Source organism: Astatotilapia calliptera, chromosome 12 (genome assembly GCF_964374335.1).
Source record: "Astatotilapia calliptera chromosome 12, fAstCal68.1, whole genome shotgun sequence".
Taxonomy (NCBI): domain Eukaryota; kingdom Metazoa; phylum Chordata; class Actinopteri; order Cichliformes; family Cichlidae; genus Astatotilapia; species Astatotilapia calliptera.
This window is the reverse complement of record NC_137433.1, coordinates 34711967-34728046: the sequence shown is the minus strand read 5'-3', so window position 1 is coordinate 34728046 and position 16080 is coordinate 34711967. Positions and strand designations below refer to the sequence as shown.

At 38.8% G+C, this 16080-nt stretch overlaps 1 protein-coding gene across 1 annotated transcript; it reads right to left on the bottom strand.

Annotated features, from left to right (window-relative positions):
• Window positions 1–2154: 2154 nt before the first annotated feature.
• Window positions 2155–14791, bottom strand: gramd2b (GRAM domain containing 2B). The gene is made up of 14 exons (XM_026187237.2): window positions 14594–14791; window positions 13738–13860; window positions 12048–12135; window positions 10407–10476; window positions 10030–10133; window positions 8931–9026; window positions 8742–8813; window positions 8399–8488; window positions 6857–6959; window positions 6211–6348; window positions 4693–4768; window positions 4372–4476; window positions 3899–3983; window positions 2155–2609 (listed from the first exon to the last, which is right to left on the bottom strand). The coding sequence occupies exons 1-14, from the start codon at window positions 14683–14685 to the stop codon at window positions 2568–2570; spliced, it is 1284 nt and encodes a 427-aa protein (XP_026043022.1). The 5' UTR covers window positions 14686–14791; the 3' UTR covers window positions 2155–2567.
• Window positions 14792–16080: the final 1289 nt, after the last annotated feature.

The following is a 16080-nucleotide window of genomic DNA, read 5'->3' as shown; positions in this document are numbered from 1 at the left end:
CTTGTGGAAGAATCTTGAAATACACAGTGATATTTATTTATAAAATTAGTGGTAATCCCAAAAAGTTGCATTTTGCAGCAACCAAATAAGGACAAATGCAGTCTGCATTACGATCGTGGCTCAAGAGTTGGCGGTTTGTCTTGTAACCGGAAGGTTACCGGTTCGAGCCCCGGCTCGGACAGTCTCGGTTGTTGTGTCCTTGGGCAAGACACTTCACCTACTGGTGATGGCCAGAGGGGCCGATGGCGCGATATGGCAGCCTCGCTTCTGTCGGTCTGCCCCAGGGCAGCTGTGGCTACAACTGTAGCTGCCTCCAACAGTGTGTGAATGTGAGAGTGAATGAATAGTGGAATTGTAAGGCGCTTTGGGTGCCTTGAAAAGCGCTATATAAATGCAATCCATTATTATTATTACAAATTTCACTTCATTTTGACCATTTAAAGATATCAAATTACCTTTATTTTTGGAAGAATCTATTTTACACTCAAGCGGCAAATTCTAGGACTGAAAAATTAAGAAACACTGAATTTTCCAGTAGCTGCAGTTGCTCAAGTGGCCAGATGAAACTAGTTCTAAAAGTGAGTCAATTCCAGTAGACTCATACTTTCCAGTCTTCCAATTCTGAAGCAAAAATAGACATTTAACACATTCTCCCTGGATAGCAGCTACAACTGATCCATGTGGATAGTGTGTCAGTGGCGTGCTGTGTTTTACAGGTGTCCTGACACAGGAAGTTGCACCTGATGTCTGTCTGCTGGGCTTTGTTCTTCACTAATTCAGTTCACTGAACTGGCCCTATCCTCTGTGTTTGTGCTGTTTGTTCCTAATTGCAGGTGCCTACATCTGATAACTTAGCACTCTACCATGTCATTCTAATGTGATCACTTCTGTCTAATAAAAACAAAAATGCTAAAGCTAAGGCTTCATAAAGTGGTCCAAAACCAATTGGTGACATCATCATCATAGTAATGTTCATAATAAATATACAGTCTGTGATTATAAAGTGCTTCACACGAGGCAAAACTTCATAACAGTGAGTAGCATAAGTCCATAGTTTGCCTGTGATGATATTTAATGCCATAAGTAGCAATGCTAGCAACTAATGGTATTAAATGGAAATGCTTCAAAAACAGTTAAATTATAGTATGCAACACTTTGTATCATGTGACGGGATTATCTCTCTGTTCCTTTGAAAATGGTTGGTCCAGTGTATCCTCTGCAAAATGAGGTAACATATACTTGTAAAGCAGCAAAGCACCTTTACTTTCCTTTTCTTTTTCTAGGAGAATTTGGCCATGGCCTCCAGCTATGGCCACCACCTGCGTTCTGGTGTTTTAATTTTTGAGCAGAATTCATTATTTGAATGTAAACTTTTTTGCTTTATTTTTGGTAAAATATCAGATTTAGACAGAAGTGTTGAGCTGGCTCAGACATCACTGTAACAAGTTTACTGAAACAAGTTCAGTAAACAGAAATGTTTCCACCTTTAAATCATCAAATGGTCATTTGAAATGCCAGAGGCTGGCACAGGTTTAGCAACTACTCAACAACAGCTATGATGGTTTAACTATGACCAAGTTGAACACCAAGGTGCACACCCATAGGTGGGTGGGGGTGCACATAAGTGGTCCGCAGGTGCGCATGCGCTTTCAAAATAAAAGACGCGCACCAGATAAGAAGTTGCAACGCGCGTTTGCGTACATAAGATTTTCTGGAGGAGGACAGACATTTATTCAGAACTCTTAAAGATGTTGAAGAAGCAAGCTCCTTTAAGCAATTACTTTGGTGTTTCTCCACCTCCAAAGAAATGTCAGGAGTCCGAACCGCAAAAGAAGAGACAGAAGAAAAGTGGTTCCTCTAGCGGACTAAAAACTCTGTTTTGGGATTTTCACTGCATATTCTGCACCACATCTCTGTGTGTTCATCATTTGTTTCATCATTTGTCCGGACTCCTTCTGTAATTGCTTAAAGGAGCTTGCTTCTTCGACATATTCCTAAACAAATTTCTGTCGTCCTCCAGAAAATCTTATGTACGCAAACGCTCGTTGCAACCTCGTATCTGGTGTGTGTCTTTTATTTTGAAAGCGCATGCGCACCTGCGGACCACTTATGTGCAGCCCTGCAAAACAGTTCAAATTTCACCAGAGGGGACCATTTTTAGCATTAATGTTTCTCTCTTTTAAAAGGATTTATTTTGTGTGTATCATTATAGTTGCTGCCCTACAAAGACAGACAATAGTACAGGAACTTGATACCAATGTCAGGGAGTTTCTGAAAAAACTAACATAGAATGCTGCTGTTAATGCTAGCTGTGACTTCACTTTCAATTACACATTTGGAGCACAAAAAGTCTTGAAATAATACAAAAGTATGTAAGTAACAAATATAAACCCAGACGTTGGGTATATTTGACCAAATATATACAGTAGTTACTGTATTTTGGCTTCATAGGGCAGAATACATTCCAGTAGTGTTATTTTTTTTAATAACAAACATACATATTTACACTATATTTACAAAAATAATATATATGACTTTCACTGTGCTTATACTGGTTTTCTGTACTTTCAGGCAGCTTCCTCCAGCAGTCTTTGCAGGTTCTTCTGCACCTGAAAGAACAAAGTTTGCTTTTGCTTAACTGTAAACTGTATTGGCAGAAAACTCGACTGCAGATAAGTGCATCTGATGATATTGCAAGTGTTTGTCTTGGTTAGTAAGTGTAGATTTCAAAATGAAGCCTGCTCCTGTTTATCTTGTTGTTAAGGTCATTTCCTTGTTCCTGTTGAAAGCTAGAGACTCAGACTTGAAGCAGTTGAAACAGCAGTTAGGGTCATGTCTACATGAATATCTGTTATAACACAGATGATGTGGAGAACAGTACCAACATCATTGACACGTTTATTATTCTGAAGCTGGCATAATTGCTGTGCAGTCAGTCTGCAGAGAGATCAAGTAGACCACTGCAGACACATGGAAACCATAGACTGTATATAAAAGATGGAGGTATCCATCACGACAACATTCGTGAGTTTTCACTAATTTTGATGACCACTTGATTTGAGTAAAAGATGAAGTTAAATAATGCTTATTTAACAAAGTAGTGCAATTAGCAGATTTCCATGAAGCCAATGGAAGTGCAGAAAACTGCAGTTCTTCCAAACATGAAGATTGATGTTTATTTCTAAAACATGTTTACAGGCCTAACTCTTTTTGGCAGCTGTGGATAGTTTCTCCCTTCCTAGCAATTTAAATTCAAATCATCTCTTTCAGTAGCAGGTTTAATGTGAAATAAATATTTCCAGTCAATTTCCAGTTTTCATTTCACTCAGGATCAAGATGGACTCTACAGTCTGACACAGCTCTGAGCCTTTACCACCTTTTTGCTGATGAAAATTTTCTTTATTCTCCGTCTAAAACACTGAGGCGGCTGTCAGCTGCTGCTTTTTGTTTGTAAGGAGACGAATGTCAGCCTGAAATATAAATGGAGTGTAGACTGATGGAGCTCTTCTTACAAATGATGCTCTAAACTGATCACTGACTATAAATGTTTGATCAATGGCAACAGGCATCCAGTTACACTTTGCTCTTTGGAAACTGCTGAAGCCTTCCTGCTGTGTGCTTTCAGAGGCTCATGAAAGAAACTCCTGATAACACATTCACGCAATTTTTAAAGGTGACCTGTTATGCTTTTCCTTAGTTTTTTTGAAGTGCATACACTTGTAGTCATGGCCCAAACGTCAAATAATGAGATCTGTGTAATCCCAAAGTGAGTAACTCAGGGTTCAGACCTCTAACTGCTCAGATTTGAACATTTTTTTAAATTATCAATGGGGATTATAGCATATCCAGAGGGCTGTATCTATCAACACTTGATCTGAAAAAACAAAGACAGACCAACCTTCTCCAGCTTCATCAGGTTGATGGTTAGCAGTTCAGATAAAAGATTTGTGCCTACGTCAGCGGACCCACTCAGAAAATTGTTTCTGGTAATAAAACACAAAAATAATCACCATGAAAATGATTTAAAATCTTCACAAGGGTCAGATGTATCAGCAAAAATCTAATATGAATAAATCAGAGAAAAATAAATCTTGTAGATTATTGTACCATAGTCCTTGAGACGAAATAAGGAAACCATTTCATGTCTGTGAATCCACTGTTACCTGTTTAGTTTGGATCATTAGTTTCATTATTTGGGCTATTTTTAAATTTGTTTTGTGAGGATGTGAATAAAATTCATCGTGATGCTTTTGCAGTTTTTGTTTCTCTTTCATCTGGTTATCATTTCCATGTCTAATTTCTCACTTTTTCAACCTTCTTTAGCTAAGTTTTCTAGAGCTTGTCAGAGTCTCAGACAGTTCGACGACTCACTCCGGGTGTGTGAACTCAGCCACAGCGCCGAGCGTTGTCAGTCTCTGCTCCAGTGAGATGATCTTAAACGCCAGGTAACATGAAGACAAGACCAGGGTGCACACTCTGAGGAAAAACACATGTAAAAGAGAAGATGAGCAAATTGAGGCTAAAATGCGCTACAAATGAAAATGTAATGATAAACTGAAATTAATGTGCATCCAATGAATGGATGGAATAAATCCGCAGATCATGTAAGTGATCAGCTTAATTTCCAATTAGGACGAGTGACAGAAAAATCCTTTACTGAAGACATGAATGAATCAAAGGCAGCAAACTTACAGGAACATGTAGACCATCAGCAGAGTGTTGAGAGAAACTGGCTTCAGACACCTGCTGTCAATCACCACATCCGAGCCTGAAGAAAGATCAAACAAATATGTCTTTGTTTACGACAAAAAGACACAAAGTAAAATGCCCAACGCGTGTGAGAGCAGCGCTGCATTAAAAAGGTTGGAATAGACTGCTTCATCAACTCATAGAAATCAATATGAAAAGGAGTCATTATAAATATAAGCAAGAAAAGAAGTGGAGCTAAAGAGTTATGGTTGGATAAGCAGGAGAGAGCAGATGGAAGAATGGATCATATGGGCGTATTTTTCATTAATATGGAAGAAGCAGCACGGTGACACGATGGTTAGCACTATTGCCGCACAGCAAGAAAGTTCTGAGTTCAATTCCACCATCAGGCCAGGGTCTTTCTGTGTGGAGTTTGCATGTTCTCCCTGTGTTTGCATGGGTTCTCCCTGGGTCCTCCAGCTTCCTCCCACAGTCCAAAAACATGCCATTAGTGGGATAGGTTTTTTGGAAACTCTAAATTGCCCATAGGTATGAATGTGAGTGCGAATGGTTGTCTCTGTCTATGTGTTAGCCCTGCGACAGACTGGCGACCTGTCCAGGGTGTACCCTGCCTCTTGTCCCTACAGCTGGGATAAACTCCAGCGTTCCCCGTGACCCTGAAAAGGATAAGTTGAAGTGAATGGATGGATGGCAAATATGCAGGAAATTTGGGCAGCTGTGAGGGATTCTGGGTAGAAGATATCTAATGCATTTAGAAAAAATATTTATCCAGGTGACGTATTTCTTTATTTAGAAACTAATGTTTCGTGCAACCCATTTCGCCAAATCTCCTCTGCAAATGTGCAAAATTATGACCAATACAGACGCTGTTAATAACAAATAAAAAAATCAAGTTTACTGTTGGTACATGATAATATTATTATTTGACAGAAACAGAGTATTTTTTTTTTTCAGTGATAAATATAGATCATTCAGGACTACATTTATTTATATTTGACAAGTTTGTGTTCTGGGAAATCCCCGCAGGTCAGTTTGCATACACGACACATATGAGATCACAATCGGTGCTTCTTTGCACCTCAGCTCACCTCTCATGGCTTTTAGAGTTAAATGTTGTTGAATTGTGGCGTTCTCAGACTGACTCCTTAATCCTGAGTACAGCTGAGGATATTTTCATTTTACCGCTTCTAAAAGCGATTTTTTATTTTACTGTTACAAAGTTAGCGGCAGTTTATATTTGGCTGTAAAAATAGAGGCGGGGAGAGCAGCAGTACAGGACAGTGCAGGCAGCAATGTCAACAGAAATAAGTCCAAACAGAAGGAGCTGAGTCAGCTAAACTTGAGCCAATGCTATGATGAATTTGACCAAAAAGAGAAATAAAATGTAGGGACTAAAATAATAAAATTATAAATTCATAGTCCCATGAGAGGTTCAGTGCCAGTGGTTTAAATAAAAGTGATGTTTAAACTAACACGACCCTGATTAAAGACTCATCCTACCTCGGTGGTGCTTGGAGTGCTGCTTGTTGTCTGGACCCTGCTGGTTCAGATGTGGGTTCTTCACTTTGTGCTGGTGGTCTGGAGATGATGCACTGTCTGTGCGCTTCAGCATATCCAGGAATGGAGGAACGGTGAACTCTATAGAAGCAAAAAGGCAAGCAAAGCATTCAAAACTGGAAACCCAGGGCCTGTTATGACTTGGGGCAGGTTTGTAATCCCGATTAAGTCCTCTTGAGAAAGACACACTAAGTATGTTTAAATAAACCCTGCACTACAAGCTGCTCATTTTCAACTTCATCACAGCTGTGTGTGTGTGTGTGTGTGTGTGTGTGTGTGTGTGTGTGTGTGTGTGTGTGTGTGGGGGGGGGGGGGTTAAACGTCAACAAAAAATAAAGAGTAAAGAAGGAAAATTATAGCAGCACTAAGTAGCACAGGTCAGATTCTACTACTGAAGTGCAAAAGTGGTTCAGGTTTTGTGAGTAAAACGTTGACAGCCACAGACGATGCATGCGACGATGCATGCGACGATGCATGCGACGATGCATGCGACGATGCATGCGACGATGCATGCGACGATGCATGCGACGATGCATGCGACGATGCATGCGACTGCTTCTAATTGGTCAGTTGGACAGCGATGCAGTACCTTCTACCTTCTCATAGTCTGGAACCTGAGAGTCAGAGCTGCTGCTCTCCTCCATCTCCTGCCTCCTGTGTCTCATCGCTCCATCCAGGTCGCTGAATTCACTCTGCAGAAATTCACAGACACAGAGAGAGTATAACTAGCAGGCACTAGCAGCTGCTTCACCCCCTCATCCAAACATGAGCATATCTATCATATCGATCGTATCTGTACTGAAAAAAACTTCACATTTTCCTACAAATGATATTTTGATTGGAGCAAACAAAAACAAAAGTGAATAATAATAATAAACATTTAAAAAATGGTTGAACCCAAGATTCCAGGGTGAAAATAGGAAATGACAATTCACTTTAGTTACATGAGAACTTAATGCTTTTAGAAAGCTGCAATTTAATTCAACTGATTTCTGTTGTAGTTCTGCTTTTATGAAGGTTGTAAATTTTCATTATTTGTGCAAAAGACTTCTAAAAAACCCTCAAACTATCTGAAACAATATTTTATACGTTAAAAACTAAAATAAAATCTAACATCCAGTTGCTGATGTTCTTGTTGCAGATGTTGCTGCAGAAACTTGACGTCGGCTTCGCTGTGTCAGCTAAATTTATCTTTTATCTTAACTTCCAAAATGTATCCCTTGGCAAATATCCCATGTAATATAATATTTAAAAAGTCTAAATCCAACAGCTAAACTAATATAAACTAAACTGTAATTCAAGACGTTCAAACAATAATAAGTAAAATGAAAGGAGCCAACACACATGGGAAATTAACTGAAAATAAACTGAACTTGAAGCAAAAACACAAAACATATCAATCAAAAGTAATTAAAATGATAAAACTACAATAACTCACCTACAACCTCAACATTAAAAGTAAATGATTATTTAAAACACATTTGCTTTGTGGAGTTTATGCAGTTGTATTAAATTGCACAGGCACTCTAAAAGCATCACTTTTAGAGATAAAGACTTTTGGGGTCAGAGAAAACACAAAATGAATTAAAATGGGAAAAAGTAACATTTCAAAGATCCTGTTTGGGGATAAAGTGGCCAAAAATAAATAAATACATAAAGCTTTAGCCACAAGGACCTGGGGCGATTGATACTGACATCAGGAAGTGTCTCACAGGACAGCCTTCTCTCTTGGACACAGCTTTGTTGAATGCATAAACACAACATGCAACAAATATCCAGTTGGAACATATGCAAAATGTTACTAAACGATTTGCCAGCTGGCTCCGGCTCTCATGCAGGGAGTCTTTTTTTTCTGAACAGCTTCTGTCCCCATAGGTCGAAATGCTTAGTTGCCACGTTACAGCTCCAGCTCTCGAGGATATTGGTTTTATTTCACCTCAAGTTTGATGTGTTAAAATATCTTTCTGTCAGAAAAGAGACCAGAGAGACAAGTGCGAGGATGGACCCAAAAGCATGATGCTTTCTTATTCTTATATCTTTTATTATATGTAGGCAGGATGAAAACAGTATCCGTTGTATCAGGAAACTTTATGGCATTCGGCTGTTTGTGTTTTTGCTGTGTTTGACCCACCAGAGGAAAGCGAGGCGATAGCGGTGACCTCCGACTTCTAAAGCTGTTTTCAGCTGAGGAGGGAATGGGGCTGCTGCATGGACTCTTCCCCTATTTATATTCATGTAATACATAACCAAACATCATGTGTTTAAATGATCCTCAAGTCTTCAAACTTATTTAAAATGAATAACATAAGAAAGCGCAAGAGTAAAAAAGAAAATTATCTGAAACTGAGTGTTTAGTTTAAAGCCAGAGTTTTCGGCTCACAATGTCTACCTGTTGATCACGAGCAGTACATACATGACAGAAAACAAGGAAGCATAACACGTCTGTATGGATCTAAATAAAAAGCCTTTCCTACCTCCAGATGAGGACAGATCGACATCAAAAACTTGTAGGTGTTGTCTCTGGACAAGAAGGACACAAAGACGTACTGCAACACCAGAAATAGAAAAAATGTCTTTTGGATACTTTTCCACATGTGCAAAAATACTGTGTTTTTTTTCTTAATTCATCAAATCGTGGTGAGAAGCAGCGAGATTTCTCTCACCCTGTCATTTGTGGTGGCGATCACCAGAGCGTTTGGCAACAGGATGGCAGTTTTGGTCTTCTTGATGTTTTTGATGGACACCACTGGGATGGCGACCTGGGACACAGAGCAGTTCGATCCTTCATACCAGCTTTGAAACCAGAGAAAAAGATTCACGCACCTGTAGGCCGGCTTCACTGTGACAGAGCTGTTCACTGACCTCCGTCAGCTTTAATTATCACCATCTATACACATTAACTGCAATTACATTCTCAGCCTAGATTGATAGTTCCAGATGTTTCCCATACAGTAACAGATGTAAAACAATCCAGTCGTGACCACACAGCAGCAAGGTGTCATCTGCATGTGTTCATGCATGCAGCAAAATATTAGTCCCTCTGCAGACTGTACCTGCAGGCTGCGTGTGTGTAAACACAGCTGGCTTACAAAATAAAGAATAATGCGCTACAATGCCCGCACAATATCAATATCCACTTAGCATGTCCCTTCATGGAGGAAAAAGTCTTTTTTTAATTGCAGAAGCACTGCTTGGATCAAAATGTGGCAAAAGTATAGACATTATTTACTTAAGTGGAAGTCCAGATATTTAAAAAAAATACTCCTGCAAAACTGAAGTAAAAGTGAAAAAGCAAAGGCTCTCAAAAGTGCTCAAACGTCCTCTATTCATAAAGCAAAGCTCCATGATTGTGCTGCCAAAACAACGACACACTTATTATTCAATTAAATTGTGTTGATAAAAATCAAATTGAGGTTAAAAATCTTATTTTACATCACTGAGTTCTTCTTGGTCTCAAGTGTTGTGTAACGGATAAAACTGACTGTTTGCTGCTTTCTGAACGACAGCAAATTGTTCTGTTTTCTGTGAAACTTCTCCAGGTAACTGTTAAATAATTTAAACCGACATATCTCATCAAATCAAACGGCTGCTGCTGGCACCTCACTGTGTTCGCCACTTTAAACAGCATCAACACAACAAAGACTCTGACACTCGCGTGGAACCAAGAAACACCACTGAAAACATCTGTGTATTCTCCTGAAATCTCTTTCAGATTCTCAGCCTTTTCCTGTGAGCTGATACAAAACAGACATCAATGCATACCTTGGTATCTTTTCCAAACACCTTGGAGTGGAAGCAGATCCAGTGGTCGGAGACAAACATGCGTCCTTGGTAGAGGATGTCTTTCTGAAGAGCACAGGTGTAACCTAGCAAACAAATAAAGCACATTAAAAAAACACATTATTTTTAGATGTTTGTGAGCAAAAAAAACAAGAAAAGACCAGTTCAGTGTTTGTATTGAACAAAAGAGTTTGATAAAGTTATTATTGGACTTTGAATTTACACTGTAGTCCTATCATAGGGATTCTATTATTATCAGGTGGTTAACAAGAGGCTCTGGTATCAAATGTTCAACTATGACCTAATCCTTCATTCAGTATTTAAGGTGGAGTGGATAGCTGTGATCATTAAAGACTTACTCTGTCTGAGCTGTTCTTCTTTGCTGATCTCCTTAAATATTTTATGGTACTGGCAGTTGGTCTTCGAAAGCTGAAATACAACACACACACACACACACACACACACACACACACACACGCACGCACGCACGCACGCACGCACGCACGCACGCACGCACGCACACACACACACACACATATATATCAGTTAAAGCTAAGGCTGACATTTGGATGAATTCTTATCAGAGAAAAGTAATAAATAAATGTGGCTTGTAAAACTTACGGTACTCTCAGGAGAACTACAGAGCATTTATTTATGGGATTGTTGTTTTGCAGCAGTGTATATCTATATGTTGTTAGACAGAGAAAAAGCTCTAGTTCCACTCCATCATAGAAACATCACCCATACACCAAAATAAGCTTGTGCGTGCGCAGGCAATCATGGTGTTTAAATCATGTGGATACCAGTTACAGTTTAGAATTTATATGACATTTTTGCAAGAGAATTGCAAAGGACATTTTAGAGAAATGCATTTTTAGACCAAATCAGGAAAACTTAACCAAATAACTGTGGTATTAAGTTAAACCAAACCGACTGGCTTAGGCATTTTCAACCATTTACAAAGTATAAAGATATTTTTTGTAATTAATCTCGAGCTAAAACGTTCACCTCTAGGGAGCAATATTTTACCCCTGGACATGTGACGCTGTTGTTTTAACACTCGTGTCCTTAAGACGTTTTGCCTTTTGCGCTGTGAAAAACAATGTGCTTTTAATGTTTTGCATGGTTAAATAAAGACCACATTGACTCACTGCACCATCATGTAGCATTACACGAATGTTTATTCGTGTTCTAGCTCTTCAATGCAATATGCAGATATTCTGGACATGAAAGCATAGCTTAAAATATAAAATCATTTTTAAATATACAAATTTAGACTAAGTATCTTTAATACTGGTGGAATCATTAACCACTTTATAAACACTATAAAGCTTTTCTTTTCTTTTCCTTTCCTTTGGACAAACACTGATGTATCGTAATCCTTGTGGTGTGTTAACTTTGTGTGTTACAATCCAGCTGATCAAGAAAATAGCTTTGAATAAGCTATAGCTAACAAGTCATTAGCCAATTAATCTATTTACTAACAAGTTATTAGAAAAAGTTATTTTAAAGTTTTAAATTCTTTCATTTGAAAGTGTACAAAAACCTCTTTGTGAAAACTGATTAGAAAAATAATTTTTGAATTCTTAATTGACTTTCAAATGCCTAAAAAGTACCAGATATTATTATTATTATTATTATTATTATTATTATTATTATTATTACCCATTGTCTTTGTGAACAAAATTTAAAGCAGCAATTTAGTGATGTTATTTGAACTTTCGTTCCTCACATTGGTTTGTGGTGCCATGTCAGAACACTGGATGTGTTAATGTTGGCGTCATGAAGTAAAGGAAGGACCAACCAGAAGGAGGCCTGACCCACAAACTGTTTATAACCTGATACATTTCTAAGATAATAAGGTTGCTTGGAAAAAAGCGAGTCAGCAGAAATTTTATCTGATATTACTCATTTGGAAACCAAGTGACCGAGAATGGCCTACATGTAACATTTATAGGTGTAATAAAATATGTATCAGAGTTTACTTAATGACCTCTCACCTGGCTGTAGTGAGACTTCTTCCTCTCGATCTTGGAGTCTGGGTCTGTCTGCACCTGAGTCAGGAGAGAATGGTCGAAGGTCTTTGACCTGAGGACAGAGAGAAATTTCAGAGAGAGGATTTAACATATTACATAGCCAATAAGACAGAAGATAAACAGAAGTCAGCAACCTTTGGTAAACTAATTTTAGTGTATTTAAGAACAATAGCAGCCTGCTGTCGATTCCTGACATCATACTTTTATGAAAACCAGGAAATATTCAAATAATTCGAGGCTGGAGAAAAAAATGTTCTAATCAAAATCTGAAGTTGAAATGATTAAGATTATGCTCTTTTTTAGGACAGCATTATAATTAAAGCTGAAGCATATTAGCACCATCATATGACTCCTTCGTTCAAAAAATTGGATTTTCTTTGAATTTATGCTTTAAAAAACCACAATTCAGAAGTCAATTTGTTCAAATGGTTCAAAACAACCTGCAGTCATTGTTCCACTGTTACACATTTTGAGGTTAGGGAAGATTGCTGCCTAAGATAGTGGGAAAGAGTCAAAGGTCAGATTATTATTCTGAACAATGAGGAACCTTCTGAGAGTCAGATCATGGTGAGATTAAAGGTTTCTGTGGGTGCTGAGCATGAAGTCAAACAACACTTTGTGGAAAACTGATCATTCATCAATCCATCAGTGCATTTTCTTGTTGTGGTTGCAGCAGGTGGTCTCGTCTCCAGCAACATTTTCCACTTCCTCCTGTGGGATCCCGAGAAGCTCTCAGGACAGATTAGATTATCGTTCTGGGTCCACCGCCACACCAACTTATTTCAGTCGTATCATTTATTCAGTCATTACCCAGAAGTCATGATCATACGTGAAAGTTGTAACATGAAATGATTGGTAAGGCAAAACCTTAATTTTCACACTTAACTGACTCATCACCACAATGATCTGGTACAACGCCTGCATTGCTGTATATGCAGCAACATTCAGCATCTGACGCTCTGCTGTCCCATCACTCTTGTATAAGAGCCAGAATAATTAAACTCCCCGAATGGGGCAGCAAGTTCCTCCCGATCCAGAGTGAGAAATCTACTATTTACTTGATCAGCTGGATTGTAACACACAAAGTTAACACACCACAAGGATTACGATACATCAGTGTTTGTCCAAAGGAAAGGAAAAGAAACAAAAAGAAAAGAAAAGAAAAGAAAAGCTTTAAAGAAAACATCACACAAGATATAGAATTTACTCTAATCAGCAAAAGTCCCGTTTACATTCAGAGGATAGAAAGTGTCTTGGAATTGCTTCTCAGGAGAGAACAAGGAGTGGACTGAGATATAACAGCATTGCAGAGGTCAAGAATGGAAAATGTGTTGTTTTCTGGTGAATCCCAGTTAACGAATAAGACCAAAAGGAGCAAATATTATACCATAATGTACCTTTAGTCGTATTATGGCTTGTCACAAGGTTATTTAACTCAACCTTGGAAGTGGGTAACTATTTGTACTGTGGTTGTTTGAACCTTACAGACTTTGAACGTCTGGTGACCAAAGGGCAAGCTAAAATTTCAAGGTAAACCTATATTCTTAACTGGGCATATTTGGACCTAGCATGACGTCTGAATTTCATATGCAACAATCTAAACAATACAAAGATATTTATGGATAAAAACCAGAGAAAAACGTTTGTAACTTACCTGACTAACACTGGCTTTCTCCTCCCTGTTAGCTCCGGCTGCTCCTGATCAGCAGCCTGCAGTGGTTCACTGCACATCCTGCTCAATCTTTGCTGCTCCTCTGCCACAGCTTCTGTATCTGAACTACACACGAAAGGGAAAAGTGAAATGAAACCCAAAATCATACTGTCAAAGAAAAGTGGGAATCAACACAACATGCAAAGATTTTTTTTGTTTGGTATTTTGTTTTGTTTTGTAACTCTCTGGAGTTTTACGTAAGGAAAATCCTGCAATAGCACATCTTACTTTCTTGTCCAGCTGCAATGCAAAAGCCAAGTTTCCCAACTTTCTGTTGTGACATTGCAAAACAATAGATGACACCTTAGATATCGCTCAAGGTGAAAATTTCCAAGCGATTAATAGATAAAGCAGAATTTTTACAAGTCAAGAAACCCACCATGGTGCCAGTCAATCACGAATCCAACAGTTTGGTAAGTAAACATAAAGAATCCAGACAGCTAATTATGAATAAAAGTCAACCTTCATAAAATGTGCATCCCTCATTATGCATTTTCTTTCTTTGCAGTGAAGGTTGTGTGATGAATATCTAAGTCTCCTGGGGACCTAAAGACTCCATATTCACCATGTGGTAAATTCACGACTGAATCATTTTAATTCATGCAATTCCAAAAGCTGACAAGCCAAGAAGATCTGTCAGTTAATCAGTCAATAATCTGAGTGATTGTTCTGCTATTCAAAAAGACATGAGTACTGCTATAACTTTTACTAATGCAACCAAAACAGCTAACACAAATATCTGTGTGACACTGCCTTTTGTACTCTAGAGATGTTTTTGTTTTTACAGCCACAGACTCACTGAGAATCCCTTTCTTCATGCTTTGCAGCTCCTCTGCTACATTTCCTGGCATCCTCCTGCGACGTCTGCTGGTTCCCACACTGTTCTGTCATTATGCTCAGCAGATATTTTCCAAGCAAACGCTCAGCTAGACGTCCTGACTGCTGCCGTGAGAACTGCAGCCTGATCCGCTGCTCCCTACGCCTACCTGCTAGCCTGTCTGTGGGAGTGTCCTTTGGGCCCCTCGGTTTCACATGTCACAGCCAACCAGATCACAAAAGGGTGAAGTGTGTGTTTGTGTGTGTTCGAGATGTGCGCATTTGAACCTTTGATCAGTGACATTTTACTCGGCTTTGTTTGTGTTCCTAAACTTAAAATGGTCTCATAATCAATCTAGTTTTATTTGCACAGGAACAATACTTCTACCTTCCACTTCTGTCTAAACAGGGTGAAATCTGATCTGGTTCCCTTTGCTGAGGGGAAATGATTTCACGTGTTCAGCCTGTTGTATCCCCGTATCCCTGCCGACTTTCTTCATGTTGAAATGTGTATGTTTGTTTTCCAGTGGGGAATTAGAACGCTGCACGGAGAAGCCCCTTAAAGATTTAAGAAAAAGCTGGATTGGATTGCAATAAATAGACCCACATCTTAATTTCTATAATTTATAATCCCATTTTTATCTCAGAAAATGTCCCTCCTGTTGGCATGATTTACAGCATTCAATCTTTAAAACATCTGTAGTTGCACGACAAAAAATTTATGTAAGTAGTATTTACACGGGCTGCATGCAGCCTGCACTCAAAACTACATGTTGTTGCACAAAACTGTAACTCATTACATTACAATTAATCTGATTAAAGTGCTGGTAAGAAACGAGGACCCAACAGTTCAGGTTCAGATGTTTTTTTTAACATGTTGATCTCCTCACTCAGCCGGAGTGAGGATACACTCCAGCTGTTGTTCTGGCCGTGTGTGTGTGTGTGTGTGTGTGTGTGTGTGTGTGTGTGTGTGTGTGTGTGTGTGTGTGTGTGTGTGTGTGTGTGTGCGTGCGCGCGCACTGCAGTGTACGTGTGTAATGAGAGCTCTCAGCTAAGGATTGGTTGGTCATGAAAACAGTCTGTCTAAACACGTTTTATCAATACTTGTTTGGATTTAAAGTGTTTAGCTTATATATCCTTAATAAATTCCTGATTGGTGCACGATTCCTGTGCACCAATGACACCATTTTAATTATGGCAGAAAATACTTCCTGTATGAAGCTAAAAGTGCAAATAGCTTGGAGAAAGGACCAAAGTGGCTTCGGTCTTTAACATTTAATGTTTAAAAACACACGCACAAAAACTAGACAATTCATAGTCAAAAAAGCTTCAAGATGGTGTATAAAAATGTATGTTGAATAAATAAAGATGACTGGCTCTGGGGTGTCATACTCATCTCAAGTGGGCCAGACCATTAAACTGATGGTAAAATTACCTTTTTTTGCGTAAAGAAGTAAAAGTAAGCATGCA